At 37.9% G+C, this 27,149-nt stretch overlaps 1 protein-coding gene across 1 annotated transcript in view; it reads right to left on the reverse strand.

Moving 5' to 3' along the window:
• Window positions 1-328: 328 nt before the first annotated feature.
• Window positions 329-27,149, reverse strand: part of Mtr4 (exosome RNA helicase Mtr4) — a 36,026-nt gene continuing 9,205 nt past the window's right edge. The window contains exons 6-16 of the mRNA XM_071669970.1: window positions 22,640-22,800; window positions 18,414-18,539; window positions 15,375-15,525; window positions 12,526-12,698; window positions 9,915-10,055; window positions 9,006-9,167; window positions 5,917-6,105; window positions 5,246-5,468; window positions 3,686-3,837; window positions 3,264-3,378; window positions 329-1,835 (exon numbers count right to left, since the gene is read on the reverse strand). Coding sequence (XP_071526071.1) covers window positions 1,681-1,835; window positions 3,264-3,378; window positions 3,686-3,837; window positions 5,246-5,468; window positions 5,917-6,105; window positions 9,006-9,167; window positions 9,915-10,055; window positions 12,526-12,698; window positions 15,375-15,525; window positions 18,414-18,539; window positions 22,640-22,800 — 1,748 coding nt within the window. The 3' untranslated portion in view covers window positions 329-1,680. The remainder of the gene's footprint in view (window positions 1,836-3,263; window positions 3,379-3,685; window positions 3,838-5,245; window positions 5,469-5,916; window positions 6,106-9,005; window positions 9,168-9,914; window positions 10,056-12,525; window positions 12,699-15,374; window positions 15,526-18,413; window positions 18,540-22,639; window positions 22,801-27,149) is intronic.

Consider the following 27,149-nt stretch of genomic DNA (forward strand, 5'->3'; position numbering starts at 1 on the left):
GGACTAGATAGAATGGATGGAGATTGGAGATCAGTGTGGTATACAGGGGACATGTTGTCATTGAGTTTAAGCATTTTGAGCAAGTTAAGGTAAACTATGGAGGAGTTTGTAGGGCTTAGCTACGGATGGTACACTCGTTTCAGTACATTATACACAACAGCTAGAAATGATGTGTGCAAAGGAGACCATTGTTCATTTGTACTGACACTATCTCCCTAAAGCACCTAAAAGTCAACTATAAAAAGAATTAGGAAATGAGACTGTTTCTTCACATGTTCTTGATGCAAATTCACAAATGTCATACAAGTGATTGGGTACAAGTAGCATATTTATATAAAATAATTTATTCTGGTCACTGTATTAAATCTTTGTTTCAAGAGAAATAATATGTTATTACAGACATAATTATTAAACAAAAGTTTTCTAATATTTGTTAATGAATGAATATTTTTCTCCCATATCAAACATAATACCTAAAATATCCAACAATACACACACACACACACACACACACACAAACACACATACCATTTGTTCATCAGATATTCAATAACGGCTTTTAAAGTTATACATTCTGTATAATGATATTTTCAGTGTATCAGAGAATGTTTATCTTAACAAATGATAAACACTTTTAATCATCCAAAGAATAACACACACTGGTATGTTTATCAGGTGCTTAGCTTTCACTATTTGTTATACATTTTGTATACAACCAATTAGAATTACGCGTTCAAAAGTATTATAAAAAAATATGTACAATTTCACATTAAAGACACACAATAGAAACAGTTTAACCCCTCAGATACAGCAATAGTTTCTTTCCCTAAAGGTGTCGATTTACACCTAAAAATCAAAGTTTATTTTTTCAACATATGACCATAAGGTATATAAAATTGTAAAAATTTTCAGGTAGCCACCACCACGGTGTGATATGGAACCTCGACAGAACCTTGGTGCATATTTCAAAACTCAGAGATGACATGAAAAATGTCACAAGGAACAAATGTTTTCTAATATCAGTGACTTATAATAAAATTATGCTGTGTGAACAGGGAAAATTCAGTCTGACCATAAATTGCCTTATGTATCTAAAAGGTTTATGTGAAACTTTCTTGGAAGAAATCAGTTCAACACAACCAAGTAATATGAATTATAATGTTCTAGTCAATGCCCAGTTATTTGCATCAACTGGCTTTGTAAACAAAGTTTTTAGGGAACAAATATTTGTAAAACTCATTAATACCAGTTAAATTTTGTACAAGCTGATCTCACTAAAATTCTATCAATGCCAAAAAGAATGAGACAAAGTAATTTACATATTATTCAACAAACCAATGATCCTTTATGTCACATCTCCAAGTACAAAACATACCACAGTCTGCAAATAAAATTTCATATACGACATCAGGATAAATCTCTTTCAAACTTATACATGAAACCAGCCAATTACTATTTTAAGTAATCATCAGGAAACATTAACTAATGCCATTTCCTTCCATCTGAAAATAAAATATATCTTCCAACAATATAACAGCCATGTTGTGGAAATTTTGTAGTCATAACTACTTACTATTCTATATATCTCTGAACTGAAATGAATTCTTGCTGGTATCTTCATGTCCAGTGCACTGACATTATACAAAAAGATCACACATAACATTTCTTCAAGTGAATAACTTATAAATAAAGACTTGCTGCAAATACAATATCTCTCTTCAACAGTTTGACACCTTCAGAGAATTTGTTTTCCAGGTCAATACCAATTGCTTTGGAAGCTTGAATCATCTGCCGCAACAATTCCTCCAAACGGCGCATTGCACGAATAATGCTTCCTAGAAGGAAAAAGGGAATACATACTACTTCATCTTCAAAAAAATTCTTTGGGTGAAATTCTAATATCATCATTTGGTGCTTTTATCCGATAACTTTAATCTTTAGCTGCTGCATCTCAATCTCAATGCATCCATCCTTACAAAACTAACATAAAACATTCGACAAATATAAACTTGTGGTACTGTATGATTGCGGTTTAGTATCTCATTGTATCTTGATGCTCTGAGCTGTCTATATATATATCTCTAATTCATTAACTAATTCATTTTACAATAATATAAAAGCTGTACTTTCCTCTCTCTGACTCGGTGTAGCTGTGGACCTCTTCTCCTTTCGTTTCCCCCTTCCCTTTCTATAACCTTTCTGAAAGTCAGATCTACAAACACATGAGAAGCTGATTAATTTTTCTTCTTACCCTTTCTCCTTACACGGGAGCTGGCTGTGACTGGGGCATGTTTTGCCCATGTGAAGTTGGTCACTATATAAAAGGAAAAAAATTGTTCTTTCCACATTCATTCTTTCTGCAAGCCTCCAGTATATGAAAAGTCCAGTTCTCACTTCATTACACACTACCCTCTCAAAAGCATATGTCTTATTATTGTTCTCAATCCTCTCTCCACATTTGCATCTCATAAAAAAATCTCTCACAGAATGCACTACACAGACTATACTGTTATTACTAGCCCACAATTATTCCCATGCATAAATGTGGCCTGCATCATATTTACATACAGACCTCGTCAAACCTGAAAGCTCCTATTCTTCCTTTCCACATTTTTTCAAGCTTTAGCAGTCCCCTTTAAGCTTTCATACAATGGGTAAGGGGAAAGTTAAGAACACATGATGGCAGACTGTGTATGAACTCTGTCATGATGCTCATACTTCTGCTCTAATGCACAAACTGAATGCTGGTTCCACAAATAATTCTCTCCTTCCCATGTGTCAAAGTTATTCTGTTACTGAAAACAAGTTAAGCAGTCAGCTTTAAAGAATTTAGAAACTTCCTCCTACCCTTGCACAAAAAGAATTTATCTGATGTGAACCCAAAACATACAAGATAAATATGACTTATTCCAAGGCTGAAGAAGAGATGGTGCCCTCTGTTGGTGGGTTTTAGGAGCTGGGGATAACTTGCAAATATTTACATGTCATTTGGAGGTACGTTATGAGCTGGGGAGAACTTGCAATGATTTGCAAGCCACCTGATAGTGGATTTTTAGGTGAGGAGAACTGGAAATGAATTATATAGTTTCTGATAAATAGGCAACACTGACAATTAACTGGAATGATTTAGTGGTTACTATCCGTTTGTTTATTTGACCCACTATTTAAATAAGAGATACAACAATGTCTATGCACGGCAAGAGAGCTGTCATCCCAAAACCATATCTCCTTAGCTAAACACAAGTTCATAGCTTATACTCTACCTTCATATATATCAGTTTTTGTGCACAGCTCCATGAATGAGGAACCATTACACCACTCATACACAACATCCATCAGGAAGGGCCTGAACTGCTCCACATAAGTCTCCTCATCAATCTGAAAAAGGAAATATGTTAATAAATTATATATAATATAGAATATTAAAATGTCTGCTGAACCAAAAACTTACTTGACAGATCATCAATATTACCTGGAGTTTTGTAAAAAGCAGTCAAAAAAAAATATTTTAGTTCTACTGATCATCTCTCTCATTAAATGAACTAGTGAATTATTGTTTCAATGTAAAATAAGTTAAATATTCCTATCATGACTAAGCCCCAAATCCCAAAATTACAATTTAGGTGGCATTTCACGGTAAAATTTTTTAGCATGTATCTTGATCTATTAAACAGAACTCACTAACCTCTAGCTTACACTCATGACTAACATGAGCAATTCGGCGAGCCATGTCCTGCATTTGTCTAAGTGGTCCAGATAATTCTTCACCAAGTTTGGGCATTTCTGAGCCCTTTTCATCACAAACAAATGTGCTGAGCAAGGCACATGTTTGGGCAGCTGTAAATAAAGCAAAATTTAGCAAAGGTAAAGGAACATAAATCATCACACATCTGTTAAACAATGTGACACGTTTGGATAGTATCTGCAGAAGAGTACTAGAGACTGGGAACTGTACAAGAGTAAGTGGCAGGAGGTCATGAGAAATATATGATCTGAAAATGAGGAGAAATGAGTAATGGGATAATGGAGAGTCAATGAACTTCATGCAGAATAAGAAAGTATTTTGGAAAAACATGAATAATGTGAGCAAAAGAACAAATATGGAAGCATATGGAAATGAGGTAAAAGACAGAAAAAAGGCAAAAAGCAATAGAGTATTTTGAAGGACTGCTGTATGTGTTAAAAGATACAGTGGCAGAGGAGGTGTGTTTGGGGGAGTTGACAGGCAGAGTGAGTGAGACAGTCCTGGATAATGGTTTACTGAAAAAAGGATGGAGCATAGCATTGCAGCAAGAGGGGATGGGATTGGCCTCTAAAGAAACAGTATGTACTTGATTGATAAGTCAAGCTATTCAGCATTCATATGGCAAAAGGTGATGTGCCTGAAGACAGACTGCAGTTACCCCAGTTACATATAGCCACATTAGACAAAAGTGAATGCTTGAAAAACAGAGGTTAAGTCTGCTAATTATACCTGTTAAGATATATGGGGGTGATAAACAAGGGAGGTGGCACACTCCAAGCACATGACTGGGTACAAACAATGCAGCAGGACATCGCAAGTATGGTGCACAGGATGCAATAGAGGGCAAATCTGAATTGGGTCATGAGTATCAGCTAACTTTGGGTGGATAAGAAAATGTTTAGGATGGATGTAAACAGTGTTAAGAAATTAGAGAACATGTGGAAGCATTACTGAAGGGGGCAGATGGGGAAGTAGCAATGAGCAAAGATGAAGTGATTTGAAATAATGCTGAATCTGCTCAATAATAAGGTGGCGAATGCGAGGTGTTCTAGACATGGAAGTACGCAAATTGAGACAGTCATGACAACTGGTTTGTTAAAAGCCTTGCATATGATGAGGTGTGGTAAAGAGAGTGCAGTGATGGGACTGCAGTTGAATTTCTTGATGAAAGGGATGACTAACTTGTTCTTTGGTTAGGATGGATTTTCATATTGTGTATGAGTCAAGGTGAGGTGCCTGAGGATTGGTGGATTACTTGTATAGTGCCACTGTATAAAGGCAAAAATATAAATTTGTTTGTGTACTGGGAAAGCAATATGGTAGTGGTAACTGAGAGGTCTGTAGCATGCACACAGCATCAACTTGGGGAGGAACCATATGGTTTCAGGATGTATGGATCAGGTGTTTGATTTGAAGAATTCTAGCGAAAAATATTTAGAGACATAGCAAGACTTGTATGATTTGGATAAAGTGTATTTGGGCTACAAATCTGATTTTTACCAGAAAGATTGTTGAAAAGACCATTGAAGAGCATCTCAGTTATGAGGAGTTCATCTGCTGCAGACAGTTCGCAAGCCACTCGACCTTTCCGCTCAATTACATCTTGAGAGGTGGCATACCCTAAACGACGGAGAACACGTTTTCGACACTTCAGTTCATCCATCTGTAGAAGACTTTTAGCTCTCTTTAGATCTAATTCAGCATTGCCCAGTTCCTTTTTCATCTGTAAATAACATATAGTATGGTTGTATTTATATGTAACTAAATCTTCAACAATGATTCAGTTTATAAACAAATACATGTGTTTGGGTCTTATGTAAGATATGTGCAAGCACACTTGCCTGTATGCACATGTGTGTGTGTGTGTGTGTGTGTGTGTGTGTGTGTGTGTGTGTGTGTGTGGTCATGAGGAAATAACAGATAAATGGTTATGTCCACCAATGAAGGGCCTATGAGCAGGTGCTATGGAAAACTGAGCATGAAATGTAGTTAAAAAGGGATGGAATTTCAATCAGTTACATTTTCATAAACTGATGTATGATATGCTAAGACTGTAATGTCTAAAGGAAAATCTTGGGAACCAAGAAGCTCTGTTGTAAGAAATGGCAATATGGAATGAACACTGAGAGACAGATGGAATAACTCCATTTTATAAAAAATCTACAACCCACCTCCACTTTCTTAGAAAATAATTCATACAACTTTTCCTGTTCTGGGTCTCTATGAAGTTTGTGCGTCTCTAATCGAACCTTAAACTTTTCAAGCTTGTTGGCAACCTCCAGGAATACATCATCCTTTATTTTCATATTCTTCACCGGATCCAATAAGAACTGGTTCTCTGGAACCCTCCTCAAGGCTTCCTATTGAAGAGATACAGAGAACAAACAAAATTTTCAATAGATCTTAATTTCATAAAAATAAAATATAGTAACTGCATAAAATAAAAGTTTCAGTTAGCCTACAACAACTATTGTGCTAAAACAATAACATCAAGAACAAGTAGTTCTAAATCCCTTAGCCAAATCTGTTAATTATATCTGGAAGACCAATATGTCTAGGGCTCTACAAGACACAATTCTGAGCCTAAGCAGGGCAATGTGGCACTAACAATCTTTCACCTGACAAAGACAAGGGAACAAGTATGGAAAAAAAAATGGTGTGAAACTCCTAAAGGTTCACTCTGTCTTGGATTGGAGCGACTTCCAACATAATAAAAATTTAATCTAGATCATAAAAATTGATGGAGAGTAACTGTTCATCCTTTGCTTGACCCACTGTCTAAGATATCAGCACGATCATTATATACTACATGGCTTCTCCAAGTCTGTCTATCTGAAATTAAATATATGGACTTGGTTGTCGACTGGGGACTGTGGTTTTGGTGCTTTACACATGACAGCTAGCGAATGGATGTGAGCAAATGAGGCTTTTCTTTGTCTGTTCCTCACTAACACGGGAAAGTCAAACAAGTATGAAAGAAAAGAAAATTACATTACAGTACAAGGAAGGGAGTTCTACAATCATGGGGCCCTGTCCTTTGAACACTTTCAACCATCATACGTTGTCTTAAACCTGCCCACCCAGGGAGGGTGAGGAATTGAGTTGTTTAGGGAAGCAGTGACAGCATGCACAAGAAAAATGTGTAACATGTGGAAGACGGTAGGTAGGCAGATGAGAAATGGTAGCAAGTGGTGGAATGACATAGTAAGTTGCTGCAAGTCTAAAAGAAAAGAGAAGTGTATGGGCAGTACTTCTGGGGAACGAGTATCAGTGATTGGGAGATGTACACGAGAAAGCAACTGGAGGTCGAGAGGAAGGTGCAGGGACTGAAAAAAAAAGGGTAATGAAGAGCTGAGGTGAATGAGTATCAGCAAACTTCATAGGAAAAATATATGTTTTAGAAGGAGGATGATAGCATTGCAAAAAACAAGAGAACAAATGGGAATTTCAGAGAAGGGGACAAAAGGGGAAGTCGGGACAGGTAGAGATGAGGTAAAGATAAGATGGGGTGAGTACTTTGAAGGACTGCTGAATGCATTTGAAGATAGAGTGGGAGATGTAGGGTGTTTGGGTCAGGGAAGTATGCAAAGTGTGAGAGTTATGGCAAGTAGTTTGGTGAATAGAGTATAGGCTATGAAAGCCTTGTATACATGATGACATGTGGTAAGGCAGCTGGAGTGGATGGTATCAAAGCTGAATTTCTTAAAAAAAAGGGGGTTTATGTTGTTGAATGGTTAGTTTAGATTTTTAATGTATGTATGGAACATGGTGAGGTGCCTGAGGATTGGCAGAATGCATGTTTAGTGCAACTGTATAAAAGGAACAGGGACAGACACCAGTTAACAAATTACAGAGGTACAAGTTTGTTAGTGTACCTGATAAGTTGTATAGAAGGGAGGTGACTGTGAGCATCAGCTTGGGGAGGAACAAACTTGCTTTCAGTAGTAGAAGAGGATGTATGGACCTGATATTTGCTTTGACAAACCTGTGTGAGAAATATATATAGAAAGAGAAGGATTTGTATGTAACATTTATGGATCTGGAGAAAGCATTTGACAGGGTTGATAGAGATGCTTTGGGGAAGGTTTTACAAATACATAGTGTGAGAGGAAAGCTATTAGGAGCAATGAGTTTTTATCAGGAGAGAAGGCATGTCTTCAAGTAGATAGTGAGGAAAGTGAGTGCTTTCAAGTGAAGGTGGGTCTGAGGCAGGGATGTGTGATGTCAATATGGTTGTTTAATTCATTTATGGATGGGTGGCAAGGGAGGTAAATGCAAGATTAACGGAGAGAGTAGCAGGTATGTTGTTTGTAGGAGATAAAGGGGGCCTGAGAAGTGAGTCATGTGTTATTTGCTGATGACAAGGCACTGGCAGCAGATTCGAGTGAGAAACTACAATAGTTGTTTTCTGAGTTTGGGAAAATGTAAGAAAGGAAGAAGCTAAGAGTAAATGTGATTAAAAGCAAAGTTATTAGGTTTAGCAGTACAGAGAGACAGGTTAGCTAGGGTGTGAGTTTGAATGAAGAAAATGTGGAGTAAGATGGTTATTCTAGGCAGGAGTATTAGGTAAAAGTATCAGGTTAGAACATTAGGTAGAAACATTTGGTAGAAGTAGTCAAAAGGAACAACAGGTAGGAGCCTCTGGAACCACTGTGCTGGAATGGCCCTCTGCCAATGGCCTGTTAAGGGTGAGGAACTAAAGGCTATAAAGCAGCACTAGAGTTCACCAGCTGTAGTGTAGAGACTCTTTTGCCATGGCCACACCCTTGAGGGGGTTCCTGGAGGGAACAGGTGTCAAGGATATACATAAGGGGGTTCCCAGAGGGAATAGGCATCAAGGATATACAGATATAAACAGATGAAAGGATTAGCATGGTCAACTTTCTTTTGGGTGAGCAACACTAATACAATTTCCAAGATGAGCAAAAAGTACCGGCTTTCAGATTCAACAGATGATAGATGAAAGGATCAGAAATGTCCCCTTTCTTCAGGGGAAGCCATACTTATGCAATTTCCAAATATGGAAAGTTCTGCTTTTCAGACAGTGGCAAAACATATCAGTAAGTACCAGGTACACAATCCTTCCTTGTGTTGGAGTGCTGATAATCAGTAAAACTGAAAATAAGATTTGCTGCCTAAACATTCTAATTTCTTTGGTTTGATTTGTTTGTGAGTGTAAATGGAGCACAGGACAAATAAAGATTTCAGATAATGAAAAATGCCTTAATCAAATCTTTCTACAAAAAATTTAGACACTCACCTGAACCATTTTCATTACCATAATTCGCTGGTCAAGGGGCTTGAGGTCACTGGGCAATTTAAGTCTGACAGCTGAAATCTCCTGGATCAGCTTCATCATCACTGACATCACCACTGGCTCACTCTTCTCACCAGGTTTTGGTGGTTTTAAATCTGATGTTATCTTTTGGAGGAAGAAAGTAACATTAAACAGTAAGTTCAAATTCATTATCTATTTATTTACCTATGACTATCCAGGACTAATTTCTATGAAAAACTCCTAATATTAACCAAGTCCTTCCTAAATGCTTTTGCAGCCCAAGCTATGCTACTTCCAGTAGCAGGGAAATGCATACTCCTCTGGAATGAAATAAGGTATCTGACAATACCGTACTCCCAGCGATACAGCTTTATCAAAGGTGACTTTTCATTCACAATGTAACCTCAGCAGGTGAGGTTCATTAAATATTAATGAACAACTGCAGCAAAATCTAATGCTTATTATAGCCCCACATATCAGACACAACTAATCCTTATACATGTGAAACCTCTATATAATTTTTTGGAGATAAGGAATTATTGCATTTTGGAGTCATTAGATTATTAAAAAAGAAAAAGTGAACCATAGAATTTCCTTCAGTTTAGATGACAACCATTTTGCTTCTGTTACATCAAGTTCCTCACTCATGTTTCAGGCATTGCTACTACATGTCTAAAGCTTAAATGTTTGACATCAAGTGTGACAAAAGAAGTGGGTAAAGTCTGGATTTAATCATCATGGACTGAAAAAATGAGCATATTCTTGTATATGAATAAAATGCAAAACATAAACAATGACATGAACCACTATATCAACACAGAATTATATTTTTAATAGTGTTTTCATCTGATTTCTCTACAGTACTGTGTAAATAGACTGATTCAGAAATACCTTACAAGCAGCAGTTTGCTCAGAGACCCGTAATATAACATCTATTGTTATTGTTGGAGCCTCCTGAGGATTCTTCTTATCGTCCTGTTTCTTATAGCTGAGTACCACACCCCATCCAAAGTCATCTTCATTATTCTTAATCTGTCAAGATTATAAATATACATGAAAATATAGGTATTTCAAGCTCCTCTACTCAATGTTCCTTCCTATCTATGTAAAAAAAAATGCCCTTTTTTGAAAGTACCAAATTTCCAAAATTAGGCAATAAAGAAGTATAAATTGAAGAAAATAAAGCAATTTAAAAAAAAAAAAAAAAAGTACCTGAAAAAATAAATCAAATATCCTTTACATTATTTCTGAAGGATAAATCTTTGTGAATAAACACAAACTTTGTGAATAATAAGTGTAGCAAAGTGGCAGGAGTGGATAGCATTCAAGTGGGATTTCTCAAGGAAAAGCATTGTTTCTTGGTTAGCTGGGCTATTCAGCCCAAGGTGAGGTGCTAGAAGAATGAAAGAATGTTTGTATAATGCCCTTTGAACAAAATGAATTCTCAAATCACAAAGGCATAATAAAAAAAACCATAAAAGAGAAAACCTTCTCTTTTATACTTCTTTGTCACTTCCAATGTTAGAGATAGCACCAGGAGCATACAAGGAAATTGCCTCATTCACGCACATTCAATCTCTAACTTTTATTTATATTCACTCTCAACTTTCTCCATTTATATAATCCCCAAACTCAGAAACCTAACTCTGCAGTTTCTTACTCGAATCTACCCCAATATCAATAAACACTAACTGTTTCAACTCCCAAACCTCTCAAACCCACCCCAGACAAACTACAGACCTACTCCTCTCCCCAAAACCCCCTTGAACTCATTTCCTGCACCACCCCATCCATAAACAGATTAGTCATGGTGACATAACACATCCCTGCCAAAGACCAACCTTCACTTAGAACCACTCATCCACCTCTCTACCTACTTGCACACATGCCTTGCTCTCTTGTTAAAAACTCATCACTTCTTCTAATAGCATTTCTTACACACCATATCACACATCATATATTTATAACACCTTCAACAAAGCATCTTGATTAGCCCTATCATATGATTTCTCCAGATCCATATATATCACATACAAATACTTCTGTTTCTGTATAATTCTCACAAAAATGTAGATATATCAGACAAAGAATAACAAGTTCAAAAGTGTTTTGACAGTAGAAGAAACTACAACTCAAGCACAAGTAAGGGAATAGAGAGAAGGTTTTAGAAAATATAGAGGTATCTAGAAAAGATATTATGAAAATACTAAAAGTTTTTGACCCACACAAGGCTCACAGTACTAATAAAATTATACCAACTGTGCTGAAGATGTGTGCAGATACACTACATAAGTCTCTTAAAATACTGTTCAAGATGTCACTAAATAGGGAGAGTGCCAAGGAAATGTTATACCCATCTTTAAGAAAAGTGACTGAAAACAGACAGACATTTAACTTAGCACCAGTCTCACTGAAAAATGCAGACTGTAAGATTCTGAAAAATATAATTAAAATGCAGTGTATAATTTTCTTCACAGGAGAAATTACAGAAGTTAAAGGCAGCATGGTAAAAATTTTTATGGAAAGGTCATGTGTAACAGACCTCTTGGATTTCTATGCGAGTGAGCTATCTTAGATTAAAAGGATGGCTCAGTGGATTGTTTTTACCTGGACCAGAAAGCATTTGACACTATACTGCATGGGAGGCTGATTAAGGCAGGAATAAGGGGGAACCCACTTCAATAGATAGAAGATTATCTCTCTAAAAAGAAACAAAAGACACAACAGAGGGGCATTCTCCAAATGGGTGGAAGTGACCAGCAGAGTCATACAGGGTTCTAGGACCATTACTCCTCTTGATCAAAGTAGATAACTTGCCTGAAGGTATGGATTCCTACCTGAATATGGTGCAGATGATATTAAGATCATAAGGGAAGAGAAAACTGTGGAAGATTCCATCAACTTACGAGAGAACCTATAAATACACCATAGGTGGTCTGATATACAGATGATGAAATTCAACATCAGCATATGTAAAGTAACGAGGATGGGTTCAAGTGAAATATGGCATCAATAAAATCAATGTCTAGAAGGAAATAAGCTTCAGGATTCTGTATGTGAAAAGACGGTTGGAGTTAAAAATGTCCCTAACAAGTTGTCAGAGTCCTACATTAGGTGAACAGTTAAGGAAATAAACAGTCTGCAGGCAATTATTACAATCAGTTTCAAGTAAATGAATTTAGCAACCTATTCATATCCTACATAAGGCCAAAACTAAAATATACCTCTCAAATTTGGTCACCATTTCCAAAGAGGCAGAATGAGCTAATTTAAAAAGAAGGCCGAAAAGAAGGCAACAGAGATGATACCAGAATTAAGAAAGCTGAGCGAAGGGAGGTACAGGTGCCCTCCTTAGAAGAGACAGGAATGAGGGGTGACTTGATCATTACCTTTCAGTTTCTAAAACAAATCAGTAACACAGACAGTGAGCAGTTTTTTGAGAAACACAGGGAAAGAGCAACAAGAAGACATAAAATTAACTTCAGCAATTTTGTAAACTCACATAGACCAGTCTCCCTGGCTGCAGAAATGGCATGATATATATAGGTCGAGTGATGAAAGCTTGCCGTTCAAACATGAGATTGTGTATAGACTGCTTGATCTTGTAGTAACTTTCTACTTCACTCTCTCGAGGTACAACTATTTTTTCCAAGTCTTTTTCACACTTGCTCACACCTGAAATGTCAAACATGCATTTTTCTTTTTAGCAAGAATAGCATACAAATAGTTATAAAATCACCTTCATTTTAGCAAAATGAATTATAAAGTCAAACAACTAATTTACTCAAACTAAACAGTCATCACTGAAGTTTTCCAGGAACAACTCATAAATTATTTTCTACATCTACAGAGGAGTCATATATATTCTTCTCCATTAACATGATTGATGGAAATTTTCAAACATACTGCACATGCCAATTACCTACACAACAATTCAAAAATGTAGGTTCACATGTAAAATGTAAAATTTTTCAAAAAAATGCTAAGCCCTATAAAATAAATTTAAGAAGTTGTATGAGAGAAGAGAATGTTCAAGGGATGGGGACTCATGATTGTAAAACTCACTCCCCTGCAGTACAAATAAATAATTACAAATATGTAATTAAAGTTAGACTAAAACAATTTTACTCACCTAAATAAGGTGTATCCCATCTAAATTTCACCCTTTTCTACAACTACAATACCTATGAGACTAACAAATGTTCATTCATAAAGACCTAATTCCTACAGAGTGCTGGTAGTGCTTCTCAGCTATCATCCTACATCACCCACTGCCCAATAAGGTCCCAGCCTCAGGTCTGTTACTGTGAAGGCTCATGAATGATTTTTCAAAAGGGAAAGTGAAGAAGAAAAGGATAAATAAAAAATAAATGGATGTTCATCTGGCTGTGACTTCAGTAAAAATTTTCACCACCTTTCTTGCCATAAACCAAGTAGGTTTAAAGTCTGTTAGTCAATAGCCTCCATGTCAATCCCCTGCAACCGTCCCTGTCGTTCTATTCTCCATTTTCTTCAACGTTCTCGTGTTTTCCTTCTTTCAACTGAGCCCTTGAAGCCCTCATAACATCACATTCTATGACACCCTGCAGGACATTTCCCTTAAGGGCTCCACTTCAAATACCTCTTAGCATCTCGCACATCTTTCATTCTTTGTTAAACATTATAACACCTAGCTTGTTTTTTTCAATTATTTCTAATACAGGTGTAACCTTTAAATCCTCTCTTATCTTGGTCTTTCTCATCTTATCCATTCATGTAACTTCTCCGATTAGTCTCAGAGTTTTCATTTTGGCATCCTGAATCTGCCACCTTGTTTTGGTTGAGAGTGACCATGCTTCTGGTCCATATGATAAATTGGATGTAAGTATGGTGGTACATATTACTGTCTCGCATTTCAAGGTACATTCTTAGCTTTCAGTATAGGGTTTATCATCCTGAAATTTGAGTTGTATTTGCTGTTTATTTCCATCTGCTGTGCTTTCAGTAGAGATATGGCTTTCAGTTCAATAAGCTCTGCATGTCTCACCTATGGACAGTGCCCTATAAGCATCAGAAGGCATACCCACATCTAGGAGGTGGGACCTTAAAAATAAAAAATCTAAAAAAAATAATTAAAACAGAAATCATTCATAGCTACAATATGGCCCTCAGTCTACAACACCCTCTTCTGAAGGCATTAATCCCATAACAACAAACGGAAGTCAGCCTAATCTAAACAAAGGTATCATCAATTAAAGGTATTTGTCCAATGCCCTAAACCTTATCTGCTAATCTCAAGCAATGAAAGATTCCTAAAGAAAGCCAGGGTAAAGGCTACGTCCCATATATCAGGGGTCCTTAGAAATCAGCAATGGTCTTGTAATAAATTTTCAAACCAACAACGTGCTCCCTTTGAACAGAGGTTTAAAAAAGCCTGTGTGGATAAACGTCACTACAAGTGACTGATGGTTATGCTTTTTAGGCATGATTTCACAATATAAACACCTAAGCACAGTACACACTTTATCATTTCTTTCCAGGGGTAATTTCACACCATGTACACCAAGTACACTATAAACATGTATTATTTCTGTATTTACCTATCATTCACAGGTGCAAAACTTCATAAATAAATAAATGCAACTTTTGAAAGACAGGTTTTTCACTTCCTCTAAATTCATAAATATGTTTCCTCAAATCTTTCTCCCTTTCATTAACCTCTTTATATGTAATTCACTTAAAACCTGGCCTGATGTGTGAATGGAGTCCTTAACATGGACAATTAAAATAAATATTAGCTTATCACCAAAAGATTATGCACTAATGCTGTAGTAATTGTTTCTTTATTCTAAAACCAAATTTTCAGCCCTTCCTTGGTCTTTTGTTTGGGGCTGAAGAAAGAGGGGGTGCTTACATAACACATTATGAAGAAACACCACAGCAGCGCACACAATTAACATAAAATGTTGCTTTCCAACTGTGAATGATTGCATACTAGAGAATATACAATAAAGCACAATATATATACCTATTATTTACATGTTATACCATTACACAAGCATATCTAGATTTACATGAATAAACAACCAAATAATTTTCTTACTACCAAATAACTAAACAATAAGTTAAAATTACAGAGGCACTACTTTGTTGAGCATACCTACTAAGCTGTAAGGGAAAGTGGTGACTGAAAAGGTGAAAGCATGCATCTATTTGGAACATGCCTCATGTAAACCATGTATAAAACATTGTTTACCACTTTTCGGTTAATCTCATGGAAAAGCTTTAACAAAATGCCTTTTCCCATATGAAAGCATTAAAACAGACAATATCAAACACTGTTCTTATACATGAACAAGTGGTTATACTCACGATCACAAAGTAATGGGATGGACGAGTAATTTTGAAACTGGAAGAATGATCGTTCTAAGATATACTCGGGGTTTATCTGCTCCACACGTAGCAAGTTCAGTACCATATTGTAAGTCAGATGAAAAGCAGAGTTGATGGGATCAGCAAGGCCCTGAGAGAGTTTCATACAATGATAGGATTACATATAATTTCAAAGCACATGCTTTTTGTACCACTTTGCCTTGCTAAGTAAAAAAAAAATTCCTATGGATGGGCACTCATGTCCCGGGTTCATTAAGCTTAAAAATCTTTTCTTTCTACCTCTCTCTCTAACTATTCACTTATATCCCTGATACCTATTCCCTCCAGGAATTCCCATCAAGGGGGTGGCCACAACATATTGCATGTAACCTATCAGTTACATATATGATGTTAAATCTACATAACTCTAACTTAAAGCAAACTAAACTGAAAAGATATATTTCATGAAATTTCAAGCTGACCCTAATAATTCACATCTTTAAATTCTTTTAGCTAAAGAATGCATCTATAAGAAGTGGTCATATTGAACCAAGATTTAGCCGTGGATGGTAGACTTTGGTTTCGATGCATTAATGATAGCTACAGATGATGTATGCAAATGAAGCCACTGTTCACTTGCTCCTGATGCTACGTCAATAAAGCAGGAATGGTATTATGACACAAATAAACTGTATATATGTATGCACAAACTGTTTATGTAACATAAACATCTGTAAAGAATTTTTTCCCCAACTCAGTCCGGTGGTGTTAGGAAAAGAAGAAAAAGCCTCAGCTGCAAACATCCACTGTCTAGATGTCATGCAAAATGCACTGAAACCAGAGCATACCACCCATAGCCTATTCACTAGTTTAACTTGACAACTTTGTGTGTCCTGATTAGGCCCAACAACAGTATATCACCCCCTGTATACGACATCAATCCAACTCATTCTATTCCATGCATGCATCTTACCTTCCTGAATGTTCAAGCCCAGATACCTCAAAGCATCTTTCATTTCATCCTTCCATCTTCTTGGCATCCTCCATTCCCTTCTTCCCTCCACTTCAGACATAAATCCTCTCAATCAATCTTTCCTGACAAGCCTTCTCCATGTGTCTGAACCATATCAGCACATCCTGTTCTACTTTCTCACTCAGAATGTGCTTACTAAAACACATCTCTCTTACACTGGCATTCCTTACATCATCAACCCTCAGGCATTTCATATCCAACACGTCCACCCTTGTCTGTTCTTTTGCAATTAGGGCACTAGTCACAACCATGCAACACTGTGCAGAGTACAATACCTTCAAGCATACCCATTTTTGCCCTAACAGACACTGAACTCTCCCTCCATACACTCCTCAATGTAACAAGGGCCTTAGTCCCCTTTCCCACCCGATGATCCATTTCAACTCCCCTAGCTCCATCTACTGCCATGTCCACATCCAAGTACCTAAAGCACACTGCCTCCTCCAAGTCCTCTCCACTAAAACATTTTTTCAAGTCATCCTGACTTATCCCCCTGCTACACTTCATCACCTTTCTTTTTTTGTTTAAATTCTATTGCAACTATCTCCTCTCATGCACTCTCCTAGACTCTATCACCAACTTCTGTGGTCCCTCTCTTGAGTCAGCCTCTAGAGCCTTGTCATCTGCAATGAGTAACTGATCCACCTCCCATGCCTTGCCCCTCAGGATACCATAGACCAGCCCTTCACTTTAAGCTTCTTGCATTAAACTCCCTCACATCCCATCTGTAGATATTAAACAGTATCATTACATATCCTTAACGCAAACCCACCTTCAGAAACCATTCATCTTCCTCCTTTTGTACTCAGACACATGCCCTACTCGCCTGATACAAATTTATTACTGCATTCAGTGGCTTTTCATTTATCAGATATTTTCATAGCAACCACCACAAGACTTCTTTATCAACCCTATCATATGCTCACTTCACATCCAAATTTATTTTTCACACATATTCTTCAAAGCAAACACATCCTCTACCACTCCTAAAGCTGTATTATTCCTTCCTAATCAAATGTTTAGTGTATGCCACCAGCCTTTGAATCACCACTCTCCCATACTCCTTACCAGGTATATTTAAGTCTTATACCTCTGCAATTTTTGTTCCCTTATATCTAAAAAATAAGACTATAAATGGATTCTGTCAGTCCTCAAGCAACTAATATAAAGCAATAAAAATGTCGAACACCCTCACTAACCAATCAACAACATTGCCATATCATTTCTCAAGAAACTCAACTACAATCTCATCCAGTCTGCAGTTTTACCATAATTAATCTTATGCAAGGCTTCACTACCTCCTCTTTTGTCACCAGACAATTCAGCAGGACTCACTCTGCATGCCACCACAGCCTACAAACATCACATCCACTATCCATCAACTAACGAATTCAACTGTCCTTCAAAGTGCTCTCTCCGTCTCTTTTTCATCTCTTCTTTACCCATTAACAATTCCCCATAGCCCTTCAAATGATGCTCACATCTATCCTTTTGCTCTTCTCACAATCTTTACTGCTACTACTAAAATGCTGTGCCTGTGCAAAAAATAAAATTATTTTGTAAACCAAGATAACTATAAAAAGGAATCAAACTCTTCCTGTCCTAACATCTTATTACGAGATACTGAGATATGTCAAACACACCCACCCTAAACCCTCACTGGATCAGGCCAACATCAAGGGATATGATGTAACACTAAGTATATTTTTGTATTCTAAATGCAAACCCACCATTTTATAAAAAGGAAAAAATTGAACTAATTTCTAAATAAACATAGGAAGAAGAACTTTAAAACTAACAGCACCATGTACAGATTAACAATATAGGTATATTTCCCTTGTGCCATTAATAGCAATGTAACTCCCTGCAAGCTAAACATAATCATGTTACTGTAAATACAGCAGAGGAAGTAGGTTCGTTCAATTAGTTCTACTTACATCAACTCAGCATTCTAGTACTGAAATGTGCTCTAAAAAATAAGAAAAGACAATTAAGAAGACACAAACCTGCACCAGATTTTTTACCACAGATGTATTGAGTTTTTCATCCACCATCATTATCACAATACCCTTATCGTCCTTTCCACGCCTCCCAGCACGACCAGACATTTGGATATATTCTCCTGAGGTAAGCTGAAAAAATTAAGAATGTGATTTTTAATTCTATTCATAGTATGATTAGAACAGATGTGAACAGATGTGGCCTTTCTTCATTTGTTCCTGGTATTAATGCTGGGAACAGCAATCAAGTATGGGGAAAAAATATTGATCTTCATATCATCAATCAATTTCATACTTTTAATTTTAACAAAAATGTGGGACTGGTAAAACAGAAAAACCTCTTCTCTCCAAAGTGATGTCCCATGAGCATGAGGTATTCTCTAGCATATTCTACTGAAATTTCAAGGTTAGGACATTCTAACCATCTGTCTTTTCACCTGAGAATCACTGGTTTCCCCATCTGTCATATTTCTCCCAAATAGGCTAGCAACAGCTCGCTATTTTCAGGGTCCATCCTGAGCCTATACGAGACCACTGCAGATATGGCGTCATCAACTCATTTACTTTTGGCTAGTCACAACTTAGAATTTGCATTTCATGAGCATCAACCCAAAAGCAGTCACAGTTAGTACATACATTCTTTGGAGAAAAAAGAGAATGGAGAGGGATGGCATGGCAAGAAAAAGAATACGGAAAATTATGCCCACAAAACAATGCTTTAGCGACACAAAGATCTTTAAATTTTTCAAACCCTACATTTCTCTCCTCTGCACTTTGTAGAAGGGAGGTTTAGGGGAAAAAATTTATACGAGAGGATTAAACACTGAGAGAAATAAGTACCCTCAACGGTGAATTAGAGGCACACTAAAATCTTTCCCTTCTGAAGGGGTGATCCCTAAAACAAGAGATGGTTGATTTACACAGTCCAAGCTAAGGTATTATTTCAAAAAAGTGCTAAAGACCTCTTTTTGTTGATTTCCTCAAAGGAAAGTTCTCTGTGAAAGGCAAAGGTGGAGGCCAACTTCCTCACATGAGCTCAAACATAAAGCACACGACATAATAAAAAGTCTCTTAATCCACATAGAAATATTCCTCCCAGAAAGAGATTTCCAAGTTCCAGGGGAACAAAAAATGTTTTGCTTGATACACTCTGGAAAAGTCCAACAGTCTCAAAGAGATCTGAATGGGTATCAAGCACGAAATTCTCTTCACAATGTCTCTCAAGAACTGATGACAAAAGGCTACTTTTAAATCTTAAAGTTTCATTCTTATCATGTCATAAACTTTAATTCTTATCTATCTTTTTTTTTTCGCTGTCTCCCGCGTTTGCGAGGTAGCGCAAGGAAACAGACAAAAGAAATGGCCCAACCCACCCCCATACACATGTATATACACACACGTCCACAAACGCAAATATACATACCTATACATCTCAATGTACACATATATATACACACACAGACACATACATATATACCCATACACACAATTCACATTGTCTGCCTTTATTTATTCCCATCGCCACCTCGCCACACATGGAATACCATCCCCCTCCCCCCTCATGTGTGCGGGGTAGCACTAGGAAAAGACAACAAAGCCCTCATTCGTTCACACTCAGTCTCTAGCTGTCATGCAATAAAGCCCAAAACCACAGCTCCCTTTCCACATCCAGGCACCACACAGCTTTCCATGGTTTACCCCAGACGCTTCACATGCCCTGATTCAATCCACTGACAGCACATCAACCCCGGTATACCATATCGATCCAATTCATTCTATTCCTTGCCTGCCTTTCACCCTCTTGCATGTTCAGGCCCCGATCACTCAAAATCTTTTTCACTCCATCTTTCCACCTCCAATTTGGTCTCCCACTTCTCCTCGTTCCCTCCACCTCCAACACATATATCCTCTTATTCAATCTTTCCTCACTCATTCTCTCCATGTGCCCAAACCATTTCAAAACACCCTCTTCTGCTCTCTCAACCACGCTCTTTTTATTTCCACACATCTCTCTTACCCTTACATTACTTACTCGATCAAACCACCTCACACCACACATTGTCCTCAAACATCTCATTTCCAGCACATCCACCCTCCTGCGCACAACTCTATCTATCCATAGCCCACGCCTCGCAACCATACAACATTGTTGGAACCACTATTCCTTCAATCATACCCATTTTTGCTTTCCGAGATAATGTTCTCGACTTCCACACATTCTTCAAGGCTCCCAGGATTTTCGCCCCCTCCCCCACCCTATGATTCACTTCCGCTCTCATGGTTCCATCCACTGCCAGATCCACTCCCAGATATCTAAAACACTTTATCTTATCCCATAAAATACTGTCATAAAAGAGAAAAGATTTGAGTCCGGACATAGTATGTAATTTGCTAATTCTCTTTACAGATCAGAAACAAAAAGAGGTTTTACGATAAGATATTAATCTAAATTATCAAAAACTATCTTATATAATTTCATTATACTTGATCACAGTTTCCCGCACTAGCAAGCTAACCCCAGGAAACAGACAAAGAAAGACCCATCCACTCATACACAAACATATAAACATACACACATATACATGTACACATTCATAAATATACATATAAAGCCCTCCAACAGCAAGGACTTGAACCCAGGACCTTTGCACGGTAGTTGAGAATGCTAACCACTTAGCAATAATCGCCAAGCAGTTAGCATTCCCAACTACCATACAAAGGTCCCATCCCAGGTTCGAGTCCCTGCTGTTGGAGGGCACTGTGCATTCTATGAAAGTGCATGTTCATATACACTATATTCGTATACATATCTTTATCTGGGGTAAACCATGGAAAGTTTTGTGGGGCCTGGATGTGGAAAGGGAGCTGTGGTTTCAGTGCATTATACATGACAGCAAGAGACTGAGTGTGAACAAATGTGGCTTTTGTTGTCTTTTCCTAGCGCTACCTCATGTACATGTGGGGGGGAGGGGGTTGTCATTTCATGTGTGGCGGGTTGGCGACGGGAATGAATAAGGGCAGACAGTATGAATTACGTACATGTGTATATATGCATATGTCTGTGCTGCTTGCTTCCTGTGGAGTGGGGTGGCACCAATAATGGATGAAGGCAAGCGAGTATGAATATGTACATGTGTATATATGTATATGGCTGTGTATGTGTGTGTGTATGGGTGTGTATGTATATATGTGTGTATACAAGTCGCTGGGTTTTTCTTCATCTGTTTCCTGGCACTACCTCAATGACACAGGAAATGGCAATCAAGTATAATAAATAAATGAATAAATAAATATATATATATATATATATTATTTACCATTAATTAGTTTCCCATTTGTTCCACATTTGTTCACACTCAGTCTTGCACATGTACATTAACAAATAACTAAAAAAAACACTATAAAATGTATGAAACAAAAGGGATACTTATCCATGAAAGCTTGCCTGGATGTGGAAAGGGAGCTGTGGTTTCGGTGCATTATACATGACAGCTAGAGACAGAGTGTGAACAAATGTGGCCTTTGTTGTCTTTTCCTATCACTACCTAGCGCACGTAAGGGGGGAGGTGGGTGTCATTTCATGTGTGAATAAAGGCAGCAAGTATGAATTATGTACATGTGTATATATGTATATGTCTGTGTATGTATATATATGTATACATTGAAATGTATAGGTATGTATATGTGCATGTGTGGAACGTGTATGTATATACATGTGTATGTGTTGGGCCATTCTTTCGTCTGTTTCCTTGCGCTACCTCGCTAATGCGGGAGACAGCAACAAAGTATAATAAATAAATAAAAAATTAATTAGTATAACAATAGCAACACATATAATTCACTTCTAAACAAATAAAATCAACTCAAAATATGGAGATTTAAAGGCTACATCCACCACATACTCAGTTAGCTGATGATATAAAAATCTGGATTTCATGGCACCGTTCATGTCATGCAACATGTGCACAGATGTGGCAGTTACGGAGATGTTCCCAAATGATGTAATACAGTAGAGGGAAACTCTTGCTAACCACTGGGTAAATCTGAACTTCACATTCACACAGGTACAAATGTTTATTTGGATATATCCAAGTCAAAGAGAAAGGGTTCAGGAACTTCACAAAAAATATTTGACAAAATCAAAAGACAAAGAAAACTTACCAAAGACAGAATAATAAACTCTTTTATAAGGCATAATTCTTTGACTTAATGCTGATAATCAAAATACTCACCCAACGAAAGTCACGACCATCAAATTTGCGAACAGTTGTAAAGAGGACAGTCCTGGCAGGCATATTAAGGCCCATGGCAAAGGTCTCCGTGGCAAAGAGGGCCTTTACAAGACCTTCACCAAACAAGATTTCTATTGTTTCCTTGATTATTGGTAGCAAACCTGTTATGCAATAAATAAGTGTTATGAGTAAAGAAAGTCTTTGCATGTCAAATGTTACGAGTGAAGAATTTATTCATTATTATTTATCTTATTATACTTTGTCGTTATCTCCCGCGTTAGCGAGGTAGCATAAGGAAACAGACGAAAGAATGGCCCAACCCGCCCACATACACATGTATATACAAACACGTCAACACACAGCACATATACATATCTATACATCTCAACGTATACATATATATACACACACAGACATATATACACATGTACATAATTCATACTGTCTGCCCTTATTGATTCCCGTCGCCAACCCGCCACACATGAAATGACAACCCCCTTCCCCCGCATGTGCATGAGGTAGCGCTAGGAAAAGACAACTAAGGCCACATTCATTCACACTCTGTCTCTAGCTGTCATGTATAATGCACCGAAACCACAGCTCCCTTTCCACATCCAGGCCCCACAAAACTTTCCATGGTTTACCCCAGACGCTTCACATGCCCTGGTTCAATCCATTGACAGAACGTCAACCCCAGTATACCACATCGTTCCAATTCACTCTATTCCTTGCACGCCTTGCACCCTCCTGCATGTTCAGGCCCCAATCACTCAAAATCTTTTTCACTCCATCTTTCCATCTCCAATTTGGTCTCCCACTTCTCTTCCTTCCCTCCACCTCCGACACATATATCCTCTTGGTCAATCTTTCCTCACTCATTCTCTCCATGTGACCAAACCATTTCAAAACACCCTCTTCTGCTCTCCCAACCATTCTTTTTATTACCACACATCTCTCTTACCCTTTCATTACTTACTCGATCAAACCCACCTCACACCACACAGTGTCCTCAAACATCTCATTTCCAACACATCCACCCTCCTCCACACAACTCTATCTATAGCCCACGCCTCTCAACTATATAACATAGTTGGAACCACTATTCCTTCAAACATACCCATTTTTGCCTTCCAAGATAACGTTCTCGACTTCCACACATTTTTCAAGGCTCCCAGAACTTTCGCCCCCCCCCCCCCCCACCCCATGATTCACTTCCGCTTCCATGGTTCCATCCACTGTCAAATCCACTCCCAGCTATCTAAAACACTTCACTTCCTCCAGTTTTTCTCCATTCAAACTTACCTCCCAATTGACTTGTCCCTCAACCCTACTGTACCTAATAACCTTGCTCTTATTCACATTTACTCTCAGCTTTCTTCTTTCACATGCTTTACCAAACTCAGTCACCAGCTTCTGCAGTTTCTCACACAAATCAGCCACCAGTGCTGTATCATCAGCGAATAACAAGTGACTCACTTCCCAAGCTCTCTCATCCACAACAGGCTGCATACTTGCCCCTATTTCCAAAACTCTTGCATTCACCTCCCTAACAACCCCATCCATAAACAAATCAAACAACCATGGAGACATCACGCACCTCTGCCGCAAACCAACATTCACTGAGAACCAATCACTTTCCTCTCTTCCAACACGTACACATGCCTTATATCCTCGATAAAAAACTTTTCACTGCTTCTAACAACTTGCTTCCCACAGAATATATTCTTAATACCTTCCACAGAGCATATCTATCAACTCTATCATATGTCTTCTCCAGATCCATAAATGCTATATACAAATCCATTTGCTTTTCTAAGTATTTCTCACATACATTCTTCAAAGAAAACACCTGATCCACACATCCTCTACCACTTCTGAAACCACACTGCTCTTCCCCAATCTGATGCTCTGTACATGCCTTCACCTTCCTAATCAATACCCTCCTATATAATTTCCCAGGAATACTCAACAAACTTATACCTCTGTAATCTGAGCACTCACTTTTATCCCCTTTGCCTTTATACAATGGCACTAGGCAAGCATTCCGCCAATCCTCAGGCACCTCACCATGAGTCATACATACATTAAATACCCTTACCAACCAGTCAACAATACAGTCAACCCCTTTTTCAATAAATTCCACTGCAATACCATCCAAACCCGCTGCCTTGCTGGCTTTCATCTTTCGCAAAGCTTTTACTACTTCTTCTCTGTTTACCAAATCATTCTCCCTCACTCTCTCACTTTGCACACCACCTTAAGCACAACACCCTGTATCTGACACTCTATCATCAAACACATTCAACAAACCTTTAAAATATTCAATCCATCTCCTTCTCACATAACCACTACTAGTTATCACCTCCACATTAGCCCCCTTCACTGATGTTCCCATTTATTCCCTCGTCTTACGCACTTTATTTACCTCCTTCCAAAACATCTTTTTATTCTCCCTAAAATTTGATGATACTCTCTCACCCCAACTCTCATTTGCCCTCTTTTTCACCTCTATTATAATTCCCAGTCATTTGCATTATTTCCCTGCAAAAATCGTCCAAATGCCTCTCTCTTCTCTTTCACTAATTATCTTACTTCTTCGTCCCACCACTCACTACCCTTTATAATCTGCCCACCTCCCATGCTTCTCATGCCACAAGCATCTTTTGCACAAGCCAACACTGCTTCCCTAAATACATCCCATTCCTCCCCCACTCCCCTTACATCCTTTGCTCTCACCTTTTTCCATTCTGTCTCTCCCGGTACTTCCTCACACAAGTCTCCTTCCCAAGCTCACTTACTCACACCACCCTCTTCACCACAACATTCTCTCTTCTTTTCTGAAAACCTCTACAAATCTTCACCTTAGCCTCCACAAGATAATGATCAGCCATCCCTCCAGTTGCACCTCTCAGCACATTAACATCCAAAAGTCTCTCTTTCAAGCACCTATCAATAAACACGTAATCCGATAATGCCCTCTGGCCATCTCTCCTACTTACATATGTACAATTATGTATATCCCACTTTTTAAACCAGTTATTCCCAATCACCAGTCCTTTTTCAGCACATAAATCTACAAGCTCTTCACCATTTCCATTTACAACACTGAACACCCCATGTACACCAATTATTTCCTCTGCTGCCACATTACTCACCTTTGCATGCAAATCACCCATCACTATAACCCAGTCTCATGCATCAAAATTAAACACACTCTTTCAGCTGCTCCCAAAACATTTGCCTCTCATGATCTTTCTTCTCGTGCCCAGGTGCATATGCACCAACAATCACCCATCTCTCTCCATCCACTTTCAGTTTTACCCATATCAATCTAGAGTTTACTTTCTTACAACCTATCATATACTCCCACCACTCCTGTTTCAGGAGTAGTGCTACTCCTTCCCTTGCTCTTGTCCTCTCACTAACCCCTGACTTTACACCCAAGACATTCCCAAACCACTCTTCCCCTTTACCCTTGAGCTTCGTTTCACTCAGAGCCAAAACATCCACGTTCCTTTCCTCAAACACACTACCTATCTCTCCTTTTTTCTCATCTTGGTTACATCCACGCACATTTAGACACCCCAATCTGAGCCTTCAAGGAGGAGGAGCACTCCCCGCATGACTCCTGTTTCCCCTTTTAGAGAGTTAAAATACAAGGAGGGGAGGGTTTCTAGCTCCCCACTCCCGTCCCCTTTAGTTGCCTTCTACGACACATGAGGAATGCAAGCAGAATTTATCATACATAAAAGAAATAAAGATAGGTGTAATAACAAAAGCTCTATAACTTATCCAAAACAGTCCACTTTCTCTTGCTCTCTTTTGGATTCTCCCAACTGAGGTCACTCTTGGGGAAGGCCTTATGTAATGAATACAGCATATACAAACTTTCTCTTAAATATAGGAGAGTATTCCTACTTTATTTCCTTGTTTCTTTTACAAGACTTTCACTAAACATGCTTTCTATTGTTTCCTTGATAATTGGTAGCAAACCTGTCATGTGATAACATAAAGTGTTAAGAGTAAAGAAAGTTTTTGCATGTCTAATGTTATGAATGCAGAATTTATCATACATAAAAGAAACAGATTATAAGTGTAATTACAAAAACTGTATATCTTATTCAAAACAGTCCACTTTCTCTAGTTTTCTTTTGGGTTCTCCCAACAGAGGTCACTCTTGGGTGAGGCATAATTCTTAGTGAATAATTCACTTTTGTAACATATAAAACATCCTTATTCATTGAATACAGCATATATAAACTTTCTCTTAAATAAAGATGAGTGATCCTACTTTATTTCCTTGTTTCTTTTATCATCATCTCCATGCCCATCAATTTAGGGTGGAGTAAATATACAGACTTACTAAAATGCCTCAATTATCTGACGCTAAATGTATAGAAATGGTTTAAACTCTCAAATTAAGTAATTCTGTTAACTTCTGAAAGAGATTATTTACATGCATGCAAACCAAAAAGCATAACATATTCAAAAGTTGACATAGTTAAAAATT

This window comes from Panulirus ornatus, chromosome 14 (genome assembly GCF_036320965.1).
Source record: "Panulirus ornatus isolate Po-2019 chromosome 14, ASM3632096v1, whole genome shotgun sequence".
NCBI lineage: Eukaryota > Metazoa > Arthropoda > Malacostraca > Decapoda > Palinuridae > Panulirus > Panulirus ornatus.